This window comes from Astatotilapia calliptera, chromosome 5 (assembly GCF_964374335.1).
Source record: "Astatotilapia calliptera chromosome 5, fAstCal68.1, whole genome shotgun sequence".
NCBI classification, from domain to species: Eukaryota; Metazoa; Chordata; class Actinopteri; order Cichliformes; family Cichlidae; genus Astatotilapia; species Astatotilapia calliptera.
The window spans coordinates 28,459,548-28,483,555 of NC_137426.1; the positions used below are offsets into that span (position 1 = coordinate 28,459,548).

The 24,008-nt window shown below is 42.8% G+C and overlaps 1 protein-coding gene across 2 annotated transcripts in view; it reads right to left on the reverse strand.

The window, feature by feature from the left end:
* Window positions 1-18,493, reverse strand: part of lrig1 (leucine-rich repeats and immunoglobulin-like domains 1) — a 35,284-nt gene extending 16,791 nt beyond the window's left edge. For both annotated transcript variants that reach the window (XM_026168666.2, XM_026168665.2), the window contains exons 1-3: window positions 17,447-18,493; window positions 7,355-7,426; window positions 6,363-6,437 (exon numbers count right to left, since the gene is read on the reverse strand). In XM_026168666.2, coding sequence (XP_026024451.1) covers window positions 6,363-6,437; window positions 7,355-7,426; window positions 17,447-17,649 — 350 coding nt within the window. In that variant the 5' untranslated portion in view covers window positions 17,650-18,493. The remainder of the gene's footprint in view (window positions 1-6,362; window positions 6,438-7,354; window positions 7,427-17,446) is intronic.
* Between the last annotated feature and the right edge of the window lie 5,515 nt (window positions 18,494-24,008).

Below are 24,008 nucleotides of genomic sequence, written 5' to 3' on the forward strand. Positions count from 1 at the left end.
TTTACTGTAGATTCTTTCCAAATCTGATAATACACACTATCACCATGTCTGTCGAACCAATTCGGTTAATAAAAGGTCACGGTCTTCTTGGAAGTTAGGCAGCTTATTACTTATCAAACATCAGGGACAGAGAGATTTTAACCAAATCACGTGCAGCATCTTTAAATCAATTCACTTGACCTTTTAAGAGTTTGATAGTGTTATATTTAAAAGGGCAGTGCGTGTGCGTGCTTCACGGAAAGTGTGAGGTGGCAGGTGCTCTACCAGTCAAACTCATCAAAACAAGGTCAATCCCTCCTCTTTTTCTAGCCTGCAGCCAGCAGATGAACACACACACACAGTCATTTATTGGTGTATGGGATGTAGGAGGGTTCAAACCACAGTGGCCCACCTGAATAAACAGTGGCAGAAATGGTTAAGGATGAGCACACATGCGCAAACACACAACACAAATAACAAACGCACACATGGGCCAGAGCAACAGACAGTGGCAACAGTGAGCAATAAGAGCAAGAAAGGGATGGAAAGAAAGAAGGAAGGAAGCAAAGGGGTGAGGAGAAAATGAGGGGGGATTATGGGGTGAGGCGAGGTCAACAGCTGGTGACCTTCACTGTGGAAAAACAGATCAGTCTCAAACTGGTGGGAGAGGCTGAACCCCCCCCCCCCGTTCCTCCTCCACCGCTCCAATCAAACTTTCCCCTCCCACAGCCAGAGCCCAGCTGCACCGTGTGAGAGACGGATAAAGCCTCGGCGCTCATCGTGTTTGAAGTCTGCACATACAATAGTAGCGATCATGAAAACTGATTATCATACGGCTAGTGACATTTCTGATAAAGAGGAGCTCGGTTCACCCGTGCTCCCTTTGATGTCCAGGAGTTCCTTATTCGCTTTGATTCCACTTAATTCCAAATTTCATTACCCTGCCCCATCGACCATCTGATTATCATGAGCCCGGCTCATTTTGACACGTCTTTTGATGTATGGAAAGTGCATTTGTTGGGGGGGATACACTAGCATGCCCATTCTCCTGTTTCCAGTGCCATCTCTGAAGTCGATTGTTTGGCCCGTCTCTTTCCGTTTGAAGTCCACTGTCAGGACAAAGGGAGAATTATTTGAAAATTAGATCATCCAGTGGGCCATACATATTCTATCCCAAGCTGTGTTAAAGAGCCCCTCTGAAGCAGGCGATGAGCACAATAGGAAAGTTTGTGCTGCTCTGCTGTCGCTTTGACACTCTGATTTTAAAACATTTACTTGCTTCTGGTTTGCTTGTCATCCTGCTGTGGCTTTCTGGGAGCCTGCAGGACATCAGCAGGCTCGCCAACTGTATTGTGGAACTGTGGGTGCCTGGCATATGGCCTTTGGATGATTTAACAGAAAGTTTGACATGCTCAGATGACTTAATAGTAATTCATGTCTTTTATGTGATGATTGATGGACATCTAATCAAATTGAAAGTGACCACAAGTTTCGACCACCCCGCCATGCTTGTCTGTACCCGATCAAAAAGTGCAGCAAAAAACAGAGCTCGCAGACATGTACGGAAAGGATGAAAGCACCAAAGGGAGAGTGCTACAAGAGGCACCAAAAAGGCCAAAAATTTGAGTCTGAGTCATTTCTCAATCAAACAAAACATTGAGAACAAAAGCAACTCACCTGCCCACTCGTCTCTTTTTAGCATTCCTATTATTTCCGTTGAAGCCAGGCTGATGTACTTGTTTTTCATTTTGTATATTGCACACCCACATGAATCAGTCAGCAGTTTCGTTCTTCACCTTCCAGTGAAGGTGAATAATGAATGTACAAAAAAAAAAAACCCCACAAGTGTTCATTTTTGCAATTATTGTTCTTCATTTGGCAGAAATTTATAATGCCAAAAATCCTAGGAGCTAGGGCTGGGCGGTATGACCCAAAATTCATATCTCGATATTTTTTAGCTGGATGGCGATATACGGTATATATCTCGGTATATTTTTAAAGCCACAAGGTAAGAACAAAAAGAGAGTTCTTAGTCAAAGCTGTGTCCCAGATGTCACACAGGCACTTATTAACATACAGCGTAGATGTACATGAAGAAATTACTCAAAAATAAATTATCAGCATTTATTAAATAATAATTCTCCATAAATAAAAGAAAGCAATGTTGTTTTTGTGCATAACAAAAAGCTCACAATTGTGCAGTCAAAATGTAAACTAAAAGACGATGAGCATAATAACAAAGACAGACAGATTTCACAGCTGCTCTATTCCCAAGTTCTACTGCGTGGCTGGCAGCCTTGAGTTTGAAATCCTCTTTGGCTACGTCCACACGTACACGGGTATTTTTGAAAACTGAGATTTTCCATTTTTGTTTTAAAAAATAATCCCGTCCACACGTAAACGCAAAAATGAAGGAAAACGCTGCTAGGAACATGCCAAAGCAACAGGTGGCGATATATTCCTAACCGTGTAGAAATGTTGGCCAATCAGAAGTCTAGAAGCCTCGGTGGGAGATAGTAAACAAAGATGGCGCATAGAAGCAGAACCGAGTCCTATGTGTGGAGGGACAGTGACTGTGTGTGTATGTGTAAGCATTTAAACACTGCAGAGAGTAAAATTAACAGTAACAGTCTCCCCCATTGTAGAAATTCATTTCACCGAAACAATAACATGGCGCACAGTCTGACATCAAAAAAGGCGCACACCTTTGACGCTGCGTTTTCTCCGTTTTCCTCGTCCACATGTAAATGCAAAAACTGAGTTTTCGAAAATATCCACCCTGGCAGGCGTTTTTAAAAATCTCGGTTTTCAGTGACCGAAAACGCTGTTTACATGTGGACGAAAGGTGCAAACGCATAGAAAAATCTCCGTTTTCAAAAATACCCGGGTACGTGTGGACATAGCCTTTGCAACCATGTCTCTTAACAGGTGCCATTTATGGCCCTTATACACACACAATACGGTAATATTACGTTGAAGCACAGTACGTGCACTCAGCGAGGCTCCAGACTACGGTAGCCGTAATGCTCCGACAATCCATCAAGCGGTGCAGCTCCATAGCTTACCAAAGTCGTACTAAAACATTTTTTGACAGATTGCTGAGCGCCGTGTACCACATAAAATTGGTTCGCGGTCATCAAGCACAACCAGAATTCATACATAAGGCGCACTATCGATTTTTGAGAAAATGAAAGGATTTTAGGTCGTTAGCGCGGTTAGCTCGCTAACACATTGACGCCGTCCAGCCCCACGCACGGGGCGATCCGCGGTAACTCGTTAACGGAGATTTGCCGTGTTCATCTTGTCGTTGCCTGCAGGTGAAGCTATGGGGGAGGGAAATTGTGTTCAGTGAAGGAGAGGCGAGGCCGAGTAACGTTGCGTAGAGACAAAAGTGGACGAAAGAGAGGCAAACTTGCGGCTCCATAAGTATAATTATAACGTAACATAGACTATATCGATATAAACGATATTGTCACATCTTATATCTCGTATGAAAATATATGGATATTTAAAAAAAAAAAAAAAGATATATCGCCCAGCCCTACTAGGAGCTCACCATTTATTTCAGGTTCTGTGTCAAGACACCTTCTGGATAGATCCTTTTATTCATGACTGCATACCTTGTCTGCAACAAGTCATTCGATAGACTAGAAGACTCGGAGGGAGTCAGCCTGTCAGTCAGTAGCAACCACATATAAAATGCTCTTGGGCTTTTGGAGAGTTTACTGTTTGATGAGCGGCTGAAGACAGATTCTCTGTCCATTTGCTTCCCTGGGTGTTTGTATGTTTATGCAAGCCACTGTCTCACACAAACTTCTAGTCAGACTACATTCCGGACGATCTCCAACCAACAGCACGGGAACACCGCCCAGCAGCCCGAGCTGCTGTGTCTGCCAAGGTGCATGCGCGCGAACACACACACACACACACACACACACTGCAGAGGACTTAGTGGTTGGTGTGTTAAAGCACATTGGATTTACTTTTGGGAATGACACTGAACCCAAGATCACTTCTCACTTCCTTTTTCCTTTCTTTTCTGCACCCTTCCTGCTGCCTCATCCACTACTTCTCCTTTAACCATTCCTCTTTCGATATATGATGGTGTCATCCTGCTCTGATACTACGATCTATTACTACCTCCCTGATTTCTCATCCTTCCTCCCCTTCCCTACCCTCACCCATTTTACTGTAAGCTATGTGACTGACAGCTGCAGCTGCAAGTGCTTCGGTGGGCCTTCACTTCAGCTGCATGGCTTAGTAAAAATCTGACCCTCCCACCAGCCTCCACTCCCATCAGCACTACTGGCCTTTCCCCTAGCAACAGGCTGCAAGTCAGACCCAAAAAAAGACACCCCAATCATTTGCAGGGCCTGCAACTGGACACAGTTTGTGCAAGTAAAGGTGAACTTGCTCCAGTCTGTTTTATATCAGAGGCAGAGTGAACATGAGACTGTGCTAAAACTTAAAGATACAGACCAAAAAACCCCCCCAAACAAACAAACAAACAAACCATGACACACAATAACAGAAGGTCAAACTTCTGATACACGTCAACAGACATCTGTTAGAGTTGAATAATCAAACCACAGATGCTTCCCTTACCAACTGTCCACAGCTTACAGTAATATTCTGACCACATCAGTGCATCACGATAAATTCTGAGAAGCAGGCAGATGACACACAGGGAGAGGCGGACGTGTGACTCCCACAAAGATCCCCGCTGAATCTGATATGTCGATGACCAATGTAATAGGAACCAGCAGCTGTGTACTTTACTACCATGCAGCCCGCCTGGATGCCAGCAAAGTGTGAAAGAAAATACAGAGTGAAGCTAATGGTTCGCACTCGACGATGGCCGATTAACTTGCTCGTTTCAGGCTGAGCGAGTTGTGAGAATGTTTGTGGATACCGCAATAACCACAACGCTGCCATATCCATTCACAGGCCAGCATCACTACCCACATTTATTTGCCTTGTTGACCCCAATCGGAGGTGTTGGGAAGAAGTGCACTGCAGCTACATTTATATTTGCACAGTGAATTATGTAGTTCAGCTCGTTTTGTTGGTTCCATTACTGTTACTGTATACATATTTATAATTTTTTAATTAACTAAAACACAAGCAATTTAGGACAATAATGGCATATTTTTCCTTGCTGTTATCGAACCCCTTTTGGCAAGCCCCGCCCCCGTACCCTGAGCTGAGGGGCTAGGCGCTGCATTCGTCACATGCTCTGCACATGTGTGGAGCATGTGCAGAGAGGCCACCGCTGCTCAGCACTCACGAGGAGAAACATCCTCAGAATATTGATTATTTCTATTTGTTAACAAACGTTCAGGGAAACTGCTGCACTTTGTGGCCATGTGACTAATCACTACCTTTGTTGAAGTTTATACCGGTTTTTTAAAAACCTTTGTCTCTTGCATTATGAGTTGCTTTAGGTAACATCCTGAGAAAACAAGGTGTCAGAACTCTTTTATTTCCTTCAATTACTTTGCATTGCATTAACTTTATCTTATTATGAACAACATTAAAAATAAAAAGATCACATATTTCTGTGGGCTTGCCTCATCACTGCTTTCGCCATCTTTTAGCAGCATGAATAAAGTTACTGAATTACCCCCACTTCATCAATTTCCTTCCATTGCAAAAAAAAAAAAAAAAAAAAGACACTGCTGAGCCCACGTTTGTGACAAACACAAGTGCACCCACGCCCTTTCCAAATACGGCTGTAAATATGCAGCAAGATGCCAGCCCCCCCCCCCCCCCCCCCGCCGCCACAATTTCACAACTGGGAGCAACGACTTAGAACTATATACGAGCTGACACTCCAAACAGCCAGCACCACTCACGGCAGACAAGCCCACATGGAAAGGTAAAAGGACTGGTCGCTCACTCCATCACATGCTAATCCGTGAAGACAGAAATTCGTACTGACACCAGCTAATTTAAATGCAGTCGAGTCAAATTTTTGGCTACCTTCACATGAATTCAACATTACTTATGAGATGCAAAGGCCTATTCTTTCTCAACATATGTCAACAGACTATTTAAAAGCACGCCAGTGAGGCAACTGACCTAAGAATACAGTAACAGAAGCCCTCTGCAGACATGGGATACATAGGCATGGCTGGCTTCATCAATCTGTTAAAATTACTAAAAGAGCAATATTTGCTGTGCCCTTTCAGACGTGAGTGTGACCGCACTCTCTAACGTTTAACTCTCTTTGTTGTTGTCACTGTTTGTGAGTCTGGGCATGTGTGTGTGTTGCAGCTGTGAACACACAGGGGCACCTCACACACAGGCTACAAGGGAAAGGTCTCTCTTTTGGATACAGATCTTCTGGTGCCATGTTAATCAGTAAGTGTAGTAATACTCACAAGTAGAGGGACACAATCTTGGATGCAGCCTGTCCTAAATCTGGTATGGAGGTCAGCTCATTGTGGTCTAGCCGACTGAAAGTTACAAACACAGAGAGAAGAGGGTTAGAGAAGCAAACCGCTGATAAAGGAGCACCCTTGAAAATTGACTATATACAGACAGACACACAGGCAGACAGACAGATAGATAGATAGATAGATAGATAGATAGATAGATAGATAGATAGATAGATAGATAGATAGATAGATAGATAGATAGATAGATAGATAGATAGATAGATAGATAGATAGATAGATAGATAGATAGATAGATAGATAGATAGATAGATAGATAGATAGATAGATAGATAGATAGATAGATAGATGTGTGTGTGCACAGATATCTACACATATTTAGATATGGTTGTTATAACTCATTTCAGTCAAAGCACGTATAAATCAACATATAGGACTTTTCACGTCTGCTGCAGAGCAAGTGGCAAGTCATCCTTTTAAAAACTGAAAATAACATGGGAGTAAAACAGATGTCCGGGAGCGTATGACTGGCCCGCTGGCCTGCCAAAGATGTCACCAGTGTGTGTATCACCAGTACGTTCCTGTATCTGTGTGTGTGTGTGCCTTGTGTACTGGCGCTGAGTGACACAAAACCAAGCCCTCTCCTCACCATATAAAATATTTACAAGGCCAGTGTTGGCCACAGTATCAGGTGGTGGGGGAAAGGGCTTAATATAGAAAACCACCACTTAATTCTCAATTGGACTTAGTTCAAGGGAACACATATGAGAATGCTGCTCGGAAGCGGCGCGGCAAAGATGGGAGTTAGCCAGAATGAAGTAACTGATTTTTTTTTTTTTTTTTTTAAAAAAACAAAAAAACAGGTGACACTTCAGGTGACAATCCAACAGGGCCAAACACATTTACTGAAAAGGGTTTAGGAGATTTTAAGGAGACTGTCAGCAGAAACCATGAGTGCTCTGCGGGTGACTACTTACAGCTCTCTCAAGTTGGGAAGGTTGGCAAAGGCTTCAGGACTGATGGAAGTCAGTTTGTTGTAGCCAAGATTTCTGAAAACAAACAAAAAGTTGCTCATTACAAGACAGGAAACAACAATTATTTGAAATACCTGCAGGGCAATGGTGTTTCACATCTTTTATTGCTTTTGTCCTTGGCATTTTTCAGCACTTTAAATAAGGATCCTAATCAATAGCAGCAATTATGTTTCCCATTTGACAAACATCCTCATCTGTCTGCATTAAGTATGCCTGAAAACACTGCAGTACATAAATTTACGCCAGCCTTCAAGGAGGGCCCGAATCGATACCATCGATACAGAGCGTCTCTCTCCTGGCTCACTTTCCAAACATTACCCACAGGCCATTCATCTGCAGCAGTCAATCTGCACTTTCAGCTAACGGTGTATTTAATAGCTGGCACTTGACTTGTACAGAAGCTTATTAGTGAGCGATTTGTCCAGTGACACAGCCTTACTGCGGTTAAGAGTGCAGGTAAAAAAAAAAACACAGCTAACACACCTTTGCTTTTTCACCGAGATTCCCACGCCGTATGAATCGAGTTTATCTCGCGTAGACAAGTGCTATCTGTGTCACACACTTGCCTCCTGCCTAGCTGGCATGTCGCCTGCCTGTTGGCAGAGCAGGCCGCAGTGAGAGCGCTGTTTGTGTTTGCGTGGTGGGGCTAGGCTAGGCGAGACAAAGGGAGCCCACAGCTCCGAGCCGCCTGCCTCCCGCCCCTCCATCCCTCTGTCCAGACGTGAGAGACGGCCCAGGAATGTTTCACAGGCCTGCCGAGAGATGGCTACTTGTTCCCAGAGTCTGGGGACACTTTTACCTGATGTAACGCATTCCTCATTCTGCTCTTGTCCCACAGTGGGCTTTTACCACAGTGGCCTTAAAAGCCCACAGACTGGACAGCGACATATATTTTTTTAAAAGATACATTTGAAGCTAAACAAACACAAAAAACCTGCCATTTTCATACTTCATGCTCACAACACTTTCTCTTAAACAATTTATGCCCATCAGTCTCAATAGCCATCTCACTTGACAGATTTCCCTTTCTTGTCTTCTGTGCTCAATTGCAGATAATGACAGTCTTTTTCCCCATTTCTTTCTCTCAAAGTGTGTGTGTGAGACGAGATAATAGCAGAGCGTGTGTCTGCCCTCGGGGCTGACAGAGAGGTGTGTATGCATGTCTATGTCATGATCATTTACTGGGGCACCTCCCATTCAGGCCTAGATCGCTAAATTATTGTTCCCTGCAACGGGAGGAAATTACCTTGTTATGACGAAGCCAAAAAAACAACACACACACAGAGTCCCCATTGATCGCCTTTGCCTAGAGGCAGGTATAATGAGCCAAAGATACACCCAACACCGACAGCATGAGAGGCAGTGCCGTCATCTGGACAAGCTATCAGTAGTTTCTAATCAACCTGCATTTGGCACAAAATAGCAGAAGAAATTTCAGCAGTCCATGCTGCATAACAAGCAAGTAAAAGATTTATCCAAAAACGCCACAATCATGGAGCTTTGTGAATTTCTAACTTTCATATTTAATATTGAATTAAGCAGAGAAAATTGACTGCAGATATGATACTCAAGGTTTAAAATAAGGAGAAGGATAAAGCAGGATGAAGGAACAAAGTCGAGGTTGGGGGGTAAACCTGTCGGGTTGGTGCCAAAGGCCACAGCAGCAAACAGAACTGGCCCTTTATGTGTGTATATGCAAGCACGCCTGTGCCTTTTTTTCCTCAGTCACCTATGGTATTTACACAACTCCGTCTTTTCCTTCCCACTTCATTGAGACAAATCTGTTTTCTTGCCTATCAGATGAGATAAGTTTCACAGTATTTTAACACCTACTGTAAAGGAGGCGATGGTGATGATAAGGGCTGGGTTCTCTCCCTCTCCAACCCCCATCGCCACCACACACACACTCCCTCATATGGCAGGAAAGAAGGAGGGAATGTGACTCCAGCTTTAAGCATTGTTAATGCTTTCCAGAAAGTGACCTTGCACTCATGCAGTTTCTGAAAGAATTTGCTGCATCGGGTAAGAAAAATACAAGTCTTTGAGTTTTCGACTGCTCCGCGAGTGGAGAGATGCAGACGCCAACACTAACAGAAACAAACATGCTCAGAAGAAGAAGAAAAAAAAAAAGAACTATCCAAATATCCTCTCAAATGCTAAACTGGGTTTAGCGTTCCATAAAGCTCTGCAAGTTTATGCTGTATAGTTCAACCAGCTGGAAAACGAAGTGTAGCTGTGTTTTATTAAACATGGCAAACACTACTGCAATTTACCTTAAAAAAAATTGAGAGTGGTTCAAACACTGCATTCCATTGTGTGGTACAACTACTTCATAATGGGCAGGACTGTTTGACATTAGTCAGCAGGATCACACTCAAAAGCACTCTCAGCCAGGTAGTTAGCCAAAAAAAGTGTGGGAAAATCTAAACGTTGAATCAAATGCTAATTTTCGCAATGACTTCAATCTGTTCTGATTAATGTGCTGATGCCAGTAAAGCATTTTGGATAATCAAAAAGGGGCACAATTAACATTCATCACACAGTCTACCAATGTTTTCCCTCAGATTTTGAGTCCTTTGGTGTGCGTGGGCGAGTTTATGTGGAGGAACAGCTTTTTCAATTATTAAATATTATTTTATCCTCCAAATAAATAACTGAACAATACAATCTGCTGCCTCTTTAGTTACTCGGATGTACTTTCACTCTGCCGTCTCTAGTGCATTGCACCTAAAAATTTTAGTTTTTGCTCACAACAACCCCACCAAGTCAACTTGGCCCAGTACCAGTACCCTAAAACACTTAAAGATGGAACATATCAAAGGTTCTTTATGAAACAGCAACAGACATACTTCAATTGACAACATCCTAAGCTGGTCGCCTTAACAACTAGTTGGAAGGTTTGACTCAATCCGAGTATACCTGGGAAGGAACGCTTCAAAAGCAAGCATGATAAACTCATGAAAAGCCTGCTTCATAGAGCAGGTGTCTTAGAAAGAAAAATGGAGCCTAGCGCCTGCAGAAGACCATCACTTCTGGACTGTGTAGCCGATGTGACACATAAAACTCATTAAAAAGCTTTAAAAAATTGCTTCGTTATGGGTACTGTGGGAGTAGAGGAAGCCTGTGAGTAGTGGAGTGATGTCATAGCGTATGACACTACACTTGTAAGTCAGCGCATAGCCTGTGTGTGGGAGAGGAGATGTGAGGAGGGAGGAAAAGTGCAGGGACTTAGACATACAGAGATACATCATCATTATCTTTTCCCATTTCTATCGTAGATAAATGCAGTGTGAACTTTGCTCGCTCAAAGTGTGAAGTGATGTCAGGGATGAGCCTTCTGTAGCCCAGTTGTGAGACAAAAGCTCTTTAATGTGGTCGACTTCATGGCATCGTAAAACTGGTCAAATAATAACCTGCGTGTCAGAGAGCCAGACACACAGACACACAAACACACATACACACACCGACGCTGCTCTTCCTGTCATTAAAGGCCAGTTTATAGCCCGGCAACTGCAGTGAGAGTGTACACAAAGCTAACACCAGCTCCCGGCCACCATTTTACACACAAGTCATACAGCGAATGAGAAGTGGGGCCGGTATCTTATCAGTTTCGACAAGGTTAAAAGCATAAACTGGCCGACAAGCGTTACTATAAAAGTGATAAATCTGACTCGTTAAAATCGGAGCAAAGAAACACAGTAAATACCAGATCCTTGGAAGGGGGGGCAAGGAGAACTTAGGTGCAAGATCAGAGAGATGTAGTGCTGATGGGCTCAGCATATTTTACCATTTGCATTACAGATACTCACTGCCCCCACACACATAACTCAAAGAGGCTGCTCCTGCCTTTGAAATCAGCCCGACAGGGAGCGTGACTCTGAAGTTTTCCGATGCAGGCACATCTTGGGGCCATGTGCAGCCCCGTTGTGAGTGTTGCCGCTTTGGGGTTATAGCAGGAGATGAAGCAGCGCACTCCAAACAAACCAGGACGAGGTTGGGGAAAGTTTCTGCAGCAGCCCGAGGCGCTGCTTGAACCCACGGCTGGGCCCACAGACCCGAGACTGGGCACTCCATATGAGAAGCACAAACCCGTTGATGCCGTCTGCACAGCAGGCAAACCAAGGGTTTAATGCAGGAGCATGCTCCTGCCGTCTAGTGTGATAACAGTGTAATGTTTTACAAATGGCGCCATGTTAGATCATTCCGAGTACAGGGAAATGAGTGTCCCAAATTAATCTCGAAGAATAACATAAACACTGTATTGTTGTACTCCTGTCTAGTAGTCTGGCCTAATGCTCTTAACTTCAAAGTGAAGAAAAAGACAGACAGTTTTTCATTCGTTAATTTCCTTCCCCAGTGATGTTTATTTTATTAGCAGAACAATAATTACCCATGGTAATAATGATTACACATGAATATGTGGTTGTTTTGGGATTTAAGTTGATGCTGTTTTCTACAGTATCAGAAAGTACAGAGGCCAAAAAAAAAATCTGGCCCAAGTTAGCACTCCAATCTCCCCTTGTGTCTCGAAGGGCTGTCTGTTTTCTGGGGTGAAGCTGCTTCACTTGCGCAGTACCTCTCACTCTTTCCAAGTCACACTTTTTTTTTCTCCCCCAAACATCTTCTCCAGATTCCCAAACTCTTACCAGATGTACAGAATTCACAGATGATTCACTGATCAAGCCCACTTTGTAGATACTGACTTCAGGGTAGAGGGAAAAGAGGAAAAAAAAGAGAAAAAAGAAAAACTTGGCGCCCTAAAGTGTCTTCACAAAAGAGCCATCTATTCTGCTGACTGAATTCCTGTCGAATGAGTTGTGGCAGCAGCTGTTTGATTGTCATTAGAGCCAGCGTGAGGCTATGAGCTCATTCCATATCTCCATATTAATGTCAGACTTTATCTGCTCTTATTAGAGTAGAGGATCAAGCTTTAGCCGTTTCTTCCTAATTTGTTCACAGCTAATGCGTTACATGAATCATCTCAGCCGGTTAAAAAAAAACAAGACTTCTATTTAATCTTCCATCTAAGAACCACCAATACTTCTACTAACCTGAAAATCTAATGGCCTGATGTGGGAGGAAAAGTGACGTGGGCCTGATAAAGATCACCTCCAATGATAATATCATCCTAAAGCCTTCTAAACACACAAGTTAGGTCTACAAAATATCTACCAGACATGAAAGTCGCAAGGCCAGCAAAACTATGACAATAAACAAACTTGGTATAATCACCAATACCACAAGATTACAAGGCTGCGTAGCGAGAAATGCCCTAGAAACCACAAAGGGCTCAGCCCTGCTGAGTGCTGTTGCTGTATCTCTGCCCCAGCTGCTCAAATGTTGATGTGTTTAAGCAAGAGACGAAACATTTCTGCACTGTGGTGTTTATACATCAGTCAGTCCCAACATAAAATCCAAAATCCCTGACAGTATAAATGGCCATGATGGAAAAAGTAAACCCAGGGCAAGCATAGTACTAGTGGTTAAACCTATTTTGTGTGTCTATTAATAGCTTAGATGAAGCAAAACACTACCTGAAAATAAAAGTGTTATTTCTGCATATATGTGGCAGTCAAGCAAACGGCTGTGTAACATGCAATTTCCTTTGGGTTTCCACTGTGTGTTACAACATGTGTGACAGTGGTTGAGGTTTCTGACCACTGAGAGGACTTTCACCAACTAGTGGAGCTGAGATTCAGTAAGCAGAAGCAGACTGTGGCATTAACAAGACACTTCCGCTTAATGCATCCCTCTCCACGAACTCCTACTCCCACAGGCCAGGTGATCCAGAGTTACACCCCCCCCAGTAACCAGTCTGCAATCGACCATCTGGGCTCTCCATCCCGAAACCACCAACACAAACCTATTTCCTGAGGTAGAAGCCAAAAACCAGCTGTTGGGGGTAGCGTTTACCAATAAGGCTTTAAGTGAGGTTGAAGGCTACACTTTGGGGATGACTTGCAGCAGAGAGTTTGGCCAGCACATGTAAAAACTTGGGAAACCACTAGCAAAATGCCACATTACACAGGGGGTCATTTGAGAGCAGGTGAGTGATTCAAGGGCTCAGTATTCAAGTGAAAAATATATATGTAGAAAAGATGGAACTTTCCATAACAACAAATAGCAAAAAGAAAAGACGGAGAGACGCTGGCAAACAGACACCCTCCATCTGCTTTATCTCTATCCCAGCACGCAATCGCAGCCAAAATCTGTAATGCTCATGCTTTTATTTACTTGCAAAATCCCATTATGCCAGTGGCACAGTGGGCAAAAATGCTTTTAATACACATTACTGTGGCTGCAAATAAGATAAGACACCACTCCTGAGAGGGAATATGTGACTTTGTGAGAGTAAACTTGCTTTATATGTTGTTAGGCTATTCATCAATCAGAAACAATAGGCAAACATCTGAGAGTGGTGGACAGTTTGTTAAATGTTACAAGCACTGATGTAAAACAGGAAAGGACAAGTGCAACGAAGAAGTTCATAACCACAGAGGTTTCAAAGAGGCTGGATGTCCAGGCTGTTAGGCATTCACTCATGAATCTCATGTGCTTAAAGGGGGGGGGGGGGGGGGGGGGGGGCAATAAAGCATTCTAGTGTGATCAATAGTGATCAATATTACTGCGATACAGTAATCAATGATCTAAAATAGCAAAAAGTAGCTAATACGCTTCTTTTTAAGGGTACATTTCCACACCTGGTCAATCACCCATTTTTCCCTTAAAAGTTTGAGTCTTATTTGTCTCTGTTCTTTCTGTGGCCCAGGCAGGATGTGCTAACATCTTTTGTTTCCCTGAATGCACCATCAAGGCCACTTTCTCACAAGATCCTGAGGAGAGATTATTTTGACAACTGGAAAGCATTACTGTTTTCTCTCCACCAAGGGATGTGGACTCTGTGGACTTGGGGCTGCTAGTAATGGATGAACTGCAGTATAACACCGGTCCACTGGCCACTTGTCTTGACTGGCCAAAAAGCTCATCGGCTTTTCCAGATCCATTCTAATAAACTACACTCTTCATCCATTTTCCCTGACTCTGTAACACAGGGAACAACTGCAAGAGCTGCTTTGGTTGTGGCTTTAACCTGACATTATACAGTTCTATTAACACAAAGTGTAAAAGAAAAATGTTGCTGCAATCATTTGCTGCCTAAAAGCTTTGAAATTCTCCATCTTGGTGAAGGTATGATAACTCTCTCCAAGAGCAGCTTCCTCGAGTGCGCTGCTGTGTCATAAGAGCCATGGTTCATTACTGTAATCCCAATTTAAGCGCCTGTGTGAGGATAACTGCAGCAGCTAAATGACAGCGCTATCGTTCTTCACCCACACAAAAGGGTGGGAAATGTTCATTTATTTGCTGCTTGAACCATGTTCATTTTACAGACAGCAGAGCAGAGGGTTGAAGGGTTAAAAGCTTCCGACTGTAGCATGCACGCTGTATGTTTGACTAACGGAGGGTGCTTGTTGTTGTGGATTAACAGCCTCTACTCGTTTACCTCAGGTGATGATGAGATTTTTCCTTTATGGGAAGCCTCTGCACTGCGCACTTGAGTGAGAGAAGAAAACTGGTGTGGGTGCCTTGTGTTTATTGACAACCACCAATGCTGCCTTTTCTTGCACCACCACTGCCGCTCCCTCCCCAGGGGGAAATCATAACAATGAACTGATTCCACACTGATTACTTGGCTAAGATGCCTGAAGGTGGAGATAGACAAGCACACTTTGTTTGAAACCAGGGACTGTGCACACTGACTCTTTCAGCTCTTTTGACAGGCTAAAACTATTATTGTTGCACTGTACCACAGCCCCTGCTCTATCTTGTCTTTTTCAACAATACCAAAGTTTCCCTTTCAGCTGTGCACATCATGCACCACACACGAGACAAGCTCTAGTGCACAGAAATAAAAAAATAACCTTCCAAACTGCTGCATACCCTAAAATAAAATAAAATGTTTTCACATAAGTGGACAGAGTTAGCACAGGGTTCACTATGATGGGATCACATTGGGCCACAGGTGAAATTGTCCGTACTTGCCTCTTTGGGTTTACGGTAATCATCCACTAATCTGGCTCATTTACGGACCCCAGAGGCAAAGAGCTGGTTCCCTTTGAGTTAGCCGCCAGCACAATGTGACTATCTCAAGTGGTGTGGAAATATGCAACCTAGGTGTTTTAAAAGATAATTCAAAGCCATAAAGCCATTCCCTTTGAAAACAACAAAGATTGCGGGTCCTTAAATCTCTGCCTGATAAGGTTTGGACGAGATAACAGAAGCCGACTTGGAGCGACACAGGGCTTGCGCGGGGAACCCTGTCTTCACACAAACCAAAAGGTCCAGTGCAGCAGTTTCAGATGGGACATTTGTCCCACAATACATGATCATTGTCCAAGAGGACAGGGCAGTACTGTGAGTCTGCGTGCATGCATGATAAACAGCATCTGCACTTGAGAATGGCTAAGAGGTGCTTCAGGGCAACGGGGCTACTCAGGCACAAGTGCCATTATTCGTGTTTTCTGAGGACTTTTTAAAGCCATTGCATTCCTGACTACATGGGGCAAGAAAAACTGCCTCAAACAGGAACCTGGGAGCCAGAACAGTCCTAAGGCCGTTTTTTTCTAAATTCCCAGGAATACACACACACACACACACACACACACACAAACACTAAAAAATCTCAAAAGTTTAAGGATTTGTAAAAGTCACTGGAAACAGTGGGTGCAATATACTCCAGTGAGAAACAACATGTCAACAGGGAGGACAGAGAGCAGTGTTGTCTGTAAGTAAACTATCTAATTCAGTCTGGTAAGTGCTTAAGTTCCCCATACATTGGGGGATGTTTTATAAAAATGTGCCAAATTAGCTCATTTCCTAAATGATCTGGCAGACAGAGTTTCATTTGTTGTCAGCTTTACTTCCAGGAGCCGGTGACTTTCCCAAGAAATTGAATTTATGAAGTGAATCTAGCGAGACAGAAAGGGGAATCAGGATGATACCTGTCATAAGTCTCACTGAGTAATGACGGTTAATTTGTTATGACATGTTTGGGTCTATTTGTTTGCTCAGGCTGCAGGGACTGTTTGCTCACTCTAACACTGGAAACATGAATACACCTTCAGATAGATGCAACCGAAGGCACATGTGCCAGGCACAGAAAGATAAATCTTTTTTTTTAAGCATGAAGATAAACCAGAGCCTGGAACATTCAATCACATCTCTAAAAGTAAGTGCGTTATAAAATACAGAATGACTTGAAGTTAACGATAATTCACAAAGCAAAGCCTTTGACACCCTTTTAAGTGCAGACAACTTGGAATACACGTTTGCGCACGTGGCTCTTCTCGCGATAACAAAAACACCTGTTAACCTACTTACTTTGAATAAAACTCCCCAAGTCTGACTATTTAAGCAAAAAAAAAAAAACATCAGCAGGGAATGCCCGAACTACACAAAAAGTCTTTCAACACAGCATCTGGCCAAGTGTCAAACTCACAGATGCTTTTATTTGTTTGGGGGGGTACAATGTTGTGAAAGATTATGCGACTTTAATTTACGAACAGCATGAAAAACAAAAAAGCTCAAGTGGAGTTACAACATGATGTTCAGGGTCTACCTGCGTAAAGTTTTAATGTTCCGTCACTTTCTAGAGGCGCGGGGGGCCTCCGGAGTACTTTGACGGGGTAACTAACTGAAAACAAAACGCGCGGGGCAGGGGGGCAGTTTTGTTTGCTTACATACAGTTAGAAAGGAGGCACGGGCATAGCTTCTATGACAGCTGCCCGTCACTCCCCCCTCTGTTTTAGTTCATAAGCAAAACTATGCAACTCTAAGCAGAACCACAAAAATCTTCTCTGACGGGATTCCTGGGGAGAAGCCCCGTACCAACAGGGGTCCTCTGCTTCAAAGCCGTGCTGTCGGCGTGTTTAAGCAAATAAAGCCCTAACACTCTATGCTGCTGTCCACATTTTTACACTGTTATCCCGTTATGGGCTGGTCAATAAATAGGTTAGAGCAACTAAGCGCTTTACTTACAAGGAAACAGTCCGAACTGGAAGGTCCAAAGGCGTCGCCGTCAGCTCCAGATTACTACAGTCCACTGAGTCGCCACTGCAGGTACAGTTCTGGGCACATGGTGTGTCTGAACTCAATCCGTAACTTTGAAAGAATTCGACCGACAAAATTAAATAAAAAATACACCGAGACAGATATCCAAATCGTCCCAGGAAGGCCGCCATTTTGTATCCAGTTTTAATAGCGCGGCTGCTGAGCTCTCTCCCGGTGCCCACAACCTGGTGTCTTTAATGTGGCTACGAAAAAAAACGAAAGCTCGTTATAACGCATTAATTGTCCTCTTGTACTAAAGATGCTAGCACGGACAACTTTGGGGCAGCCAAATGTTTTCCGTCCCAGAAACATTCATCTCTGACACAAGTCCCCCACTTCCAACTTTCTCCTCTAGCGTCCGAGGCGGGCTAAAAAAATAATGAAAGGTAAATCACGGACTAGCAGCGAAACTCTGCTACAGCGAACTCCTTTAACTCTCCAAACTTTGTGCATAAAAGGCTAAATGTAGTTTGTCAGTAGTGATATTGCTTTTGCCGACCTCTGAAAACATGCAACAGTCAGACGTTAAAGGACACTGCGCCTGTACACCTCTCAAAGTAACAGTTGATCAGCGGAGTAGCACAAAAAAGTAAACACTAAGCAAAAGAAAACTGCCAGACGAAACCAGAAATTTGAATATGTAGGAAATAATTTCGGGCTCGCAGGAACAGTGGTGAAAACTCCAGCGCTGGTCTCTCAAGCCGAACGTTGCATGTCGTCCATACCGCGGCGGTCGAATACATCCAACTTTAAACCCCCCGCACGCCCGGTGTTCTCCACCAGCTGCTTATCAGGTACAGTCTGTGGTCACAAAATCTCGACGATGCGATTAATAGCTAAATTGAGTACCCCCTCCTCCTCCTTCTGAGCGTTCAGTACCACCATGAGTTTTTCCCCCTTACCCAGTTACTTTTCCTTTTTTTTCCTACGGGACCTTTCGGTAATCCCATGTTGGAAACACAACAGCAATTCAATGGTCCTCCCCCGGTTCGCTTGTGATTGGCTGGTGAGAGTTGACGGCCGGGTTACAGCCTAACCTCATTGGTCGTTGCGGGTTCTCACTGCCTCGCGAAGTTGGAGAGCCCTTGAGCAGTTGTCACTCAGCGGTTTCTGGCCCCGCCCATGTTTCCCACCCCGGGGTGTGAAACCGCACCACCTCCTCTCACTCTCACTGCTTCTTAAAGAGACAATCACCCAGATCAAGCTCTGTAATCGCATTATAACAAGCCGTAATAACATAATTGGTTTGAAAGCCCGATTTAAGTATTTGTTAGTAAGGCTGACATCAAGATTTACATACAGAAGAAAGAGCGGGAAAGCTGATTATAAGCAATTGGCTGTATTCCCCTCAGCCACGCGCATTTGAAGGAGTTTCTGTAAAATACGATAAAGTTCCAGCTGGAGAAAGTTGAATTGTGCATGTGCATTTGCTTGTGTAAAGTTTGCGTATGCATGAATATTAACAATTGTGGAATAGTAAGTACATTTCTCTTTCCAAGTGAACACCTCAGTCGACTGTTGCCTAATAATAATAATAATAAGAAGGAGAAGAAGAAGAACCCTTATATCTCCACTCCGCTTCAGAGAACAATTGCACTTTGCAGGTGTTCAGATAAAGAATAGAATCCAGCAGTGAGTGTTGCTGTGAAAGTAATTTAGACATTTTATATCACTTAAAAATAACAATACTACAGAAATACTTTGTTTATAAAGTTCAAAATTTGCAAGTTTAAAAATGCTATACTCCTAGTGAAAGTAGATACTTATCAGGCTCAAATCAAGGTTAAATTAATTGCTATCAAAATGTCAAAATAAAATATACTAATTACTCTGGTCCACTTTCACCCAGTGATAGGTGAGAATGTCTTCAACCCCTCATCACCCTGAAATAGATTAGCGATTAAGAAAATTGATGGAAAGGTGGTTGGATATTACTCTGTTTAACGATAGACGATTGTGCAAAGATCATTAATGGCGGTGACTGTGGTGATGATTCCACCTATGTATATGTTATCTAATCTAATCTACTCTAATCATTTTATATTCTAATTCTAATCCAATCATAATTAAATGTATTTAATCTTAAATAATAACATCTTACAAATAAAACTGGAGAAAAATACTGGATTTGCTTCCTAGTAGTGGAGCATAAAAAAGTGTAAAGTCAAAATACCAAAAGTGCAGTAAAAGCATAATTAAATATAACTGTATTTAAGTTCTCTCAGGTACTCCAGATTCATCCCACAGGTTAACTTGTGGTTCTAAATTGTCTGTAGGTGTGAGTGTGAATGGTTGCCAGTCCCTATGTTGGTAGAAAGTGATGAACTGGCAACCTGTGCAGAGTCTACCCTGCTTCTTGCTCCATGACAGCTGGTATAGGTTTGTACAGGCCCTTCTGTGACCCTGAATTGGATAAACGGACGAAAATGTATGAATGTTCGGTGCATGAGTAAAGCCTACTTACATTCCAAGTAGCTCAAATTGGCTCCATATTGACACACTGTCCATACGCTGTAAGCAATTGAAAGGCCTCTTATAAAATTCTTAACATAATGTGATTAAATTATCGATTTATTTTCGATCTTGTTGATAATATTGCACAATGACTTTGAATGGGGTGTCTTTAAAATTAGTTGTGATTAAGTAAAGAACCTTTTTCATAACCATCCGCGAAAAGCTGCAAATGTTTTGTGTACATGTACCTGACAATTTGCATACACAATCGCACGCAAAGTGGATGTGTATAATTGTATGTGTGTATGGGCCTGCAAACACACCCATACACATGTGTGTCATTTGTCCATCCAGAATAATCGTTCACCATTTGAGCATGCCCAGTAATGGCCACATGATAGCAGAAAAATTTTCCCAAATGTTGAAATCATATTTGCCCTGTGCCTCAAAAATGCACATCTGTGATAAATCAATGCCCCCGTCAGCCTCCCGGCCCCTTGTACGCTTTTTTTTCTTCTTTTTCTCATCACATTTCTTTTCTCAGCACTGAAAGATAAGTATTGATTGACTCTGTCGGAGCTATTGTGATCGCTTCGTGTTGGGAGAAGTCCCAGATTTCTTTGCTATTAATCACAGTAGCAAGGACATAGATATTCACACCTGGAGCACTGCAGGCAGTTTAGCAGCGCGGTTCCTTTCCAGTGAATAAGCAAAGGTTTCACATTGCACCATGTGTATGAGTGAGCGCTGTGGCCTACAGGTGAGGCCTCTGGCTCTTGGAAGCGAGGAAAATATCTGCAAAATGAGACACTGTTAAAACATGACTTCGATGGTGATGGAGAACTGCAAATTTCTATAGTTTTGTCCAGAAACTGCATTTCTTTTAGACTGTTCTTTGGAGTTGTGAAAATCATTCAAATATTTTAAATGCTTGATATCTCACAAACTTTCAACTTTAAAATATAATATGGTATTTATATCTATTCGTTTGATAAGAAATGTATTTAGAAAGTAAATTCCAGTTATATAATTCTATTTCTTAGGAATATATGGTGTAGTATTAAATCGTGTCTTTTTTTCAGTATATTTTTAATTGATACTCAGTAATATAATATATCAATAGTAAAATATATAAATATCAAATTGCTAGAGTTTATTATATTGGACTTCCAGCCACTGAACTGCTATTTAAATGTCCTTATTCATATATACCATCGCAGCAATGCCACAAATGCCCAGCCCAACAAACAGGGTATGTGGACCAGGTACTTTGGGGCTCTATTTTGAGTGGACTGTTGACTTGTCTCTTAATGTGATTTATCTGGTCATATAATGTCTACTAGTGCAGCAGGCAGACAGCAAGTTAAACTAATGAGAAATATTTCTTCTCATATTTTTTCCTCCAAATTCTTATTTCAGTAGCAGATATTTCTTTACTTTGATAGCATATGTTTTGGCACTACTTTTGCCGTTCATTAAACTGACAGTCAAACAACGATGTTACATTGTAAGAAAAGCATTAACGGCCTTTTCTATCACAACTGGGAAACTCCTCAGACTCACCCCACGCCCATTCTTGTCTGTGTTAGTGGACATGTTCCTGTCATGAGAGTCCATTCTAAAGAAGATAACGATTGCACCAGATGAGCCCTTGTCTTCTTCTTTTTTATATCTGTTTTTTATGATTTTAACACCATTCATATTGGTGTTTATGCAGCTGGAACAAAATCAAAGTGTCCATAAAGACACGTCCACAGATTTCAGGGCCGGTATGAGAAGTGCAGGCAGTAGCTTCTTATGTGTTCACGATGAGTCAAATACACATTGTTCACATTTCACTTTATTTCAGTGCTGGAGGGGTAACGTGATGGCGAGAGGAGGGGAGAGGAGGGGTGGACGTGCGAGGCCTGGAGCGATTCATCACGCTCATCTTACTGGAATCTTCAAAGATAACAAACCATCTGCTGCAGCTATTCATCAACTATAAAGTGGAGAGGCGTGAAACGCAGCCAACTCATCAAACTGGGACTAGATGGCTAACGGGTGTTGCAGGAGTGCAGAGATGCCTGGCTAATAGGAAGCAGAAACAGTTTGGGCACTTGTGTCGATACCAGACTGCCTGCTAAGTGGCGTGATTACGTGGCCTACAAGGCAGAGGACGTGAGTGAAGAGGGGGAAGAGGAAAGCGTGACAGATGCAGAGAAAGAAAAATGTAAAGGCAAGAAGGTGCAGGATGTCTATAAACACTCCACGTGCAAGACATTTTGGATGAAAGACTCTGGCCTTGACTCTGATCTACCTTAGGGTTTCCTCAAAATTAGGAATAATCACTGATTACTTGATGACTACTTATTTTTATAAATTTTAAAAGTCTGAAGAAGATATGTGTTGTAAATAAATGTAAAGATATAAAACCAAAGCATGCGACAGGCTACACTCACATACATTTAATGGAGTAGAGCATTTTTCAGTGCTGTGAGAGAGAAAAGGATGCAGGTAATGTGTGTTTTAATTGCACAATTACTTTAGATACATGCTTGCTATTTGTTTTTTACTGCTACATTGTCACTTCCCCAGCTACTCAGTTACATTATCATCTCCCCATTAGTTTTGCATTATTTTTTTTATGATCACAGTGGGTTGTTTTTTTTTTTTTGTATTTCTGCTGTGTTTTTTTCAACTTCAACTTTTCGTGCTTTTACAGCATTTTTCTATTTCCTGGTGTTGTTAAGTTGCATTGCGTTTGACCTTTCAGGGCCACCGTACAGTCTCCACTGACCTGGCAACAAACCAAACAGATATTCATGTGTAAAACGCTATCATTATGAAAATGCACAGAGAACAACCATGCATCCATCTCCTACACTTGGCCTTACCAGGGTCAAGGGAAGTTACTGGAGCCAATGCCAGTTACTCAGGTACAAGAGGCAGGGCACACCGTTGGGAAGAAGTGCATGGAGAGAACTCATGCAGACACTGAGAGAAAGCCATGCCGACATGGTGGATTTAAACCTAGAACTGTAGGGCAACAGTGCTAACCACCGTGCCACTTCACTACCCCTGAAATTTACACCTGTAGTAAAGAAATAAGCTAGGAGTGATAGCTACGTCGAGAGGAATCAGTATTTCACCAGATAATGAACTAAACCACGGGTATATGAAAGACAATAACAAAGAAGCTTCAAGTGTGGTGCAACCTGCAGGTGTCTAAACACCATAGCTCCAGCTATTCTCCTGTTTTTTTCTCACTGCATAGAAAGTGAGCTAACCTTCACAGTTCACATCACTGTTTTCCTTATGACGAGGGTGAATCAGGCTGTGCCATGCCAAGTTCCTGTCAGTAGGTAAGACTCGCAGCTTTGCAGCCCAACGGCGAGCGATGAGAGACAAACCATACCAGCTCTCTAACCTGTTCCATCACGAGGTAGGCGTGGCGAGAAGCGCACACCTTGTCTACTATGCTTACATTTCAAGCCCACAGTGTCAGCTGCAGTGAAGGCATGCATTGTTGAAAGTGGGGCCCAAAATGGCAGTTAGTTTCCAGGTCCTTTCAACAGGTGTTTGCTTGTGTCTACATTGCTCACATCCTCGCCCTGCGAAGTCGAAGCCACGGCTTGTCGGTTTACAGCTACTTTGACAGACAGGGTGGGGAAAGGTGACTCTCTTGTGTATTCGGCTGTGGTTGTTTTAATAGGCCTTGTCAATAGAATATTTCATAAAAGAAGCAATGGCCCGGAACAGTTTTTGTTCTGTCCTAGCAGAGGAATGTGCTTGTTTCACTTTTTGAAAGGTGGTGCAGGGCTGCAGCAGCCAAACAGCTTTCAGTCTGCCAGCGCTTTTTGTTTCTGTGTTTTTTAGTGCAAACACGTTTGTACGAAAAAAAGAGATCTCATTCTGTCTTTTCTCTCCCTTGCCCTTGTCTTTTGCTCTCTCTTCAGGCTCTGAATGGGATTAAACACAGCTTTTGTTGTTTGTGTGGAATATAGCTATAAAACAGTTGGAATTACCGAACTCGGTGACCTGTCTCCACCGTGCA